Source organism: Calypte anna, unplaced genomic scaffold (genome assembly GCF_003957555.1).
Source record: "Calypte anna isolate BGI_N300 unplaced genomic scaffold, bCalAnn1_v1.p scaffold_21_arrow_ctg1, whole genome shotgun sequence".
Classification (NCBI taxonomy): domain Eukaryota; kingdom Metazoa; phylum Chordata; class Aves; order Apodiformes; family Trochilidae; genus Calypte; species Calypte anna.
In genome coordinates this window covers 41,092-46,576 of record NW_022045490.1, presented here as the reverse complement: position 1 = coordinate 46,576, position 5,485 = coordinate 41,092, and the positions used below count along the sequence as shown (strand labels likewise).

General features: G+C 45.4%; 1 protein-coding gene across 1 annotated transcript; it reads left to right on the top strand.

Moving 5' to 3' along the window:
- The first annotated feature begins 1,570 nt into the window (after window positions 1-1,570).
- Window positions 1,571-2,509, top strand: LOC103528021 (olfactory receptor 10A7-like). The gene is given in 1 exon segment (XM_030468687.1): window positions 1,571-2,509. A coding segment is annotated over 1 exon segment (939 nt).
- Window positions 2,510-5,485: the final 2,976 nt, after the last annotated feature.

Below are 5,485 nucleotides of genomic sequence, written 5' to 3'. Positions count from 1 at the left end.
GGAGATCTTTCCTTGAGAAAACCCCAATTTTATGCTGGAAATGTTGCACAGCTCCTCTGTGAGATAGAGAAAACTCACAGGCAAAAAGCATCAGCACCCTGGAAAAAGACTCCAACTATGAGGACCACAACTTCCTGTGAATTCAGATATTTCTCTGGAGAAAACCACCCTGTGTTTTTCACTTGGCCAATCTCAATGCTTTTATTACATGTTTTCTGACCTGCTGTTCTCACCATTTATACACCAGGTTCACGAATACATCTCAGTGGGTGTTAGTGGAAGTGGGAGAGACACAGCCAGCAACCTCAGTCCTGTGGGAAGGGGATGTTCCTTCCCCATGTCAGACAGATCCTTAAACATCTGAGTTTCTTCTTCATGAGATATCTGCTACTGTGGTGCTGCTTGCTTGGAGCTCCCATCCTCCAAGTGTGCCCAGCAAGGAGTTGTTACTCTTTGGGAAGGTGGGAAATGCACGGGGAAGGCTCTGCTCCTCAGGCAGCAAGAGCATTGCTGTGCTTCTGCAAGGGCTGCAGGGGACTGGGAAGCATGGCAGGGTTGGGATCAGAACAAATGGGCCCTCAGATGGATTTGTAAGCCATCAGGAATCCATGGGAGAGAGCAGGAAGTTTGGGAATGTTGAATATTTTGGACTCATGCAGAAGTTATAGAAGACTGACCTGATCAGGAAAATCATGTGTTGGGTGGGGAGGGATCACCCACCTTTAATCCTTTTCTTTACTATAGGACTGGAAACTCCAGGAAGCAGTTTGCTTGCATAAAAATGTGTTTTAGCACCCTGAAAACTGCTGATTTACGCATAACCTGTGACTTATTCCTCTTGTCAGAATGCCCCCTGGAGCATCATTGTCACCAGGTTCATTGGCAGATAGAATCCTCTTTTTCTTTTGATGGGATTCACCCTTCATTACCTAAAAATGAATGATTCAGATCTAAGATAGTCCCCAAGATCTTTGTATGTGGACACAGCATCAGAGGATGAGCCCTTACATGGCAGGAGATCTGGGATTAATCTCTCACCAAGGTCCAAGAATCACATTGCCCCTTACCTTGATGTATTTTGGTTGCAAAATCACAGCCTAGACTCTCATTGCTGTGTCTTTCCCTCTTTTATCAATATCTTCCTTTTCACCCTGTTTCGTAATGTTCTCACATGAAATGCAGCTCGTATAAGATCTGCACAAGGAACATGAGCACAACTGTTGGTAAAAAGGCTCGAATGTATCCATTTGCTTTCTCTTTTGTTACCAAGCGTTCTACTCCATACAATTACCTCTGAAGAAGAAAATCAAGATTCCTTCATCCATATGTCCAAACCCAGTCACCCAGGCACAAGGATTCTTTTCTTTCCTCTCCTTACACACCTCCTTGCACAAAGGAACCCATGTTAGACGTCCAGACGTGCACACATCCCTTGGTCAAGCTCCCCTAATCCTGCAGTCACACCTATGATGATGTTTGTTGGATCTTTCTCTAGGCTTGCCATGGGATGGTGGACAGGACATGAGAACTCTCAAAGAGCCTGCTGTTGGGATTGATCTGTGGAGGGAAAATGCCCCAAAGAAAAGGCTTGGAGAATCACACTGCTGGACCTGCATTCATTCTCCTGGGATTTTCTGACCACTCCAGCCTGCAGGGCCTGCGCTTCACAGTCTTCCTGCTCATCTACCTGGTGGTCCTCACAGGGAACAGCCTGATGGCACTCATCACAGTGGTGGACTCAAGCCTCCGCAGTCCCATGGATTTCTTCCTGAGGAACTTGACCTTCCTGGAGATCTGCTACACATCAGTCACTCTGCCAAAAATGCTGGTGGGTTTCCTGATGGGAGATGGCAGGATCTCCTTCCTTGGCTGTGCTGCCCAGCTCTACTTCCTGGATTCACTGGGCAGCATCAAATGCCTTCTGCTGGCTGCCATGGCCTATGACCGCTACACAGCCATCTGTGACCCTCTGCACTACAGCCTCATCATGAGCAGGGGGCTCTGTGTCACACTGCTGGTGGGATCATGGATGGTTGTTGTACCAGTGCAAGTAGTTCAGACATACCAGGTGTTCGCTTTGCCCTTCTGTGCATCCCACGACCTTCATCACTTCTTCTGTGATGTTCCTCCTCTGCTGGAACTGGCCTGTGCAGACACTTTCTGGAACCAAGTGACTCTGTACACCACCATCCTGGTTTTCGCAGTCCTTCCCTTTTCCTTGATAGTTCTTTCTTACACTAAAATGATCAGGGCAGTTCTGAAAATGCCTTCAGTTGTTGACAGACACGAAGCCTGTTCCACCTGCTCCTCACACCTTGGGGTGGTCACTCTCTTCTATGGCTCAGCTGCAGTGTTCTACTTCAAGTGACACTCAAGGGACTCTGTAGACACTGACAAATACCTTGCCCTGTTTTACACAGTTGTGACCCCTGTGTTTCACCCTTTCATCTTTAGCCTGAAGAACAAGGAGGTGAGAATTGCCTTGAAGAGACTCCTATGGACAAAGTGATACTGCAGGGTGGTGAATAGTAACAGATATCCTGGAGTAGTACATGGTTGCTTGACCACAGATTCTTCCTATTTGGTCAGACAAAATCAGATTTTCTGCTTGGCTTTGATCCTGCTCAAGGTGGAAAGTGGTCTCCTGATGCATTTCTGTTATGTCATGCTCCACTGTGGTATCTTTGTACTCCAGAGCACCTTCAGTGACCCTAAAGAGTTTAATGCAAATACCTACTTCAGTCTGTGTCTGAACAAGGTCACCAGTCAAGGGAAACAGTCAAAGCACAGGCAGTAGTCAAAGGGATCTAGTGACACATCCAGTGAAGAGATGACCAACCTCAGGTATGAGGGATCACCTGAGGGACCCCACAGATCATCTGCAGTGTCTTTAAGAGTCAACTAAGGAGAGTTTAAAGGCATGAAGGTGATTCTCCTCCATTGTGTTATCGTGTGTTGACTTGTGTCATTCTTGATCAACTTGATGGGAAAGGAAGGGGAAAAGAAAGTCAATAAAAGACCAGGGAGACAATGTAGCAGTGGCACAGGGATAGGGTCCAAGAGACTGTGGAGTTTCTGCTCTTGTAGACTTTTGCCACCCAGATCAATACCACCCAGCTGGCTAAAGCTGTGAGTAGCCTGGCCTGAATTCAGTGGGAACTCTGCCTTCAGAAAGAGTTTGGGCTGGAGACTGCCCAAGATCAGTTCCTGTCTGAGTGGTGTCCGGAATCAAGGACAAAATCTTTTCCAAACAGGCTTGCTGATCTCTGGCTGAAAAGAAGCCGAGACTGATTTTTCTGGGCTTTTTTCGATGTCACACACAGAAAGAGGTGAATCATCTTCCAGGTCTTCCCTTTCTGTGTCTCTGATAATGGCAAAGTGAGCCTGGACTTTAATGTGAGCCACCTGCTGGGTGGTGAGGTGTGACATTGAATCATCTATCTGGAGGACCATTATATTTTCATGATGGCAGGACACTGCAGAGGATCAGAAACAAGAGTCAAATGACCAAATGCATCTAGAGTCCTTAGGCTTCCTTCAGGTGAAGGCCATGAACATTTTGTAGGTTGTTTTAAATCTCATCATACAATTGCTGCTTGCTGTGCTGCTATTGTTTAAAATTTGAAAATTTGTACTGTTGGCCTGGCCTGATTTTCTGTCACTTCAACCCCTTTTGCATCCTGGATCCTGAACATGCGATGCATTCTTTAGTAGGGAGCAACAGAAACACAGACAGGGCTAGAAAGGACTTAAAGGTATATCAAAACAGGTAAACAGATGTTAAGCTCCTTCTGGTGCCTTGTGCGTTTACCCTGGTAGGAAGCTCAGCATCACACAAATATTCACTCACTTTCCCCAGGTGAGATGGAAAAAGACAAAAGGAAGAGTAAGAGAAGAAAAATCACATGTCAAAAGTAATCCTAAACAAGACCTAAACCACATTCAAAAACATGCTGATTCCCGCCTGTCTCCAACAGGACCAGACAGGTTTCAAAATCCCAAGGACATTAAAAAATTTTAAAATTCATGATGGCCATGCTGGCTGCAGGTCCCAGATCAGTGTCACTATCAGTGTCTCACAGAACAGCCCAATGATGCCCTTGAGCAGGCTCCAGAGCTGACAGCCAGCAAAACAGAGAGGAAGGTGTGACATCCCACAGCTCTAAGAAAAGCTCTGAGACCAAACCAACCAACATGGTGACCAGAAACTGTAAAACACATACAGGGAATAGTTATAACTAATTTTTAACACACTCTGATCAGATCTGTCATGATCTCAGCCCTTTGTGCCCCACATTGGGCCCAAATAAAGACTGTTGTGGTTGAACCCCAGCCAGACACTGAGCACCACGCAGCCTCTCACTCACACACCACCCAACAGTGGGATGGAAGAAAACATAAGAATATAAGATTAAGATAAGAATATTTCAATTATTGCAGTAAGATACAATTAAATATTAATACAAGCAGTAATTCTAATGCTAGTTCTAATAATTATATGACTAAAAATGGAATAATACAGAAACTTTATGTGCTTTGCTTTTCAATGCTTGCAAAGAGGGAAATTCCTGCTGTGCCTGAGTGCAGCAGTTCTCTAAGGGAGAAGGGTTGGGAGCTGGTGCAAAGGAGCTCTAACATCCAGCTGCAGCCTGTAGGCGAGAAGTCTGATAGGAAAAGACACAAAACTCCCAGGGGAAACAGGGACAATTTGCCACTGCCACCTTGCCACCACCACCACCTTATCACCACCACCTTGTCACCAGAACTTGTCACTTCTGGCTGGCAGCTGGCACTCGTTCAGCACCTCCAAGTGGCACTCTGCTGCCTCTCCCCCACTGTCGCAGTGCGAGACGGGGACCCAGTTTGATGCAAACAAATGTCCAACTTTATTGAATCAGAAGGCAATATTTATACACTAATCGAAGAGCTAGTGCCACGTATACATATTGCTGATTGGTGATTTCTACATCTCGTTACACACGTTTTAACTTGATTGGCTACAAAGCGTTTAGCAACAATTAACTAACAAAGCTTATCTTTCACACATTCGAGTTTCTTCGTGGATGTTGTAATCGTGCCGAGTCCCTTAATCTAATCGTCTTGCTTACTCCTTAACCTTCGAATGTTCTAACGTGCTGTTCCTTGTGGTTACAAAATATGCTTTAAGCAGCACTGTCCTTGCACATAGCCCAAAGCTTATGTTGAAATTATCAGCAATTGTTCGGTGCTGACAGTCTGAGGCTGTACTGCCTCAATTCCCCCTTCCGATTGGACAAGATAAACTCGTTTCATGGCACGATCGAGCATCTGTTGAAAGCATTGAAAAATACAGGGTAGCAAGATTAAAAAAAGTAAAAAAGCAGATAAAGCATAACAAACAGTCTTAACAAAGCTTCGCAACCATCCCGTTAGACCCCATCCTGAAAAAAGTTTATCAAACCAGTCCCAATTATCCTGTGACTGCAAATGTGCAACCCCTTCTTTA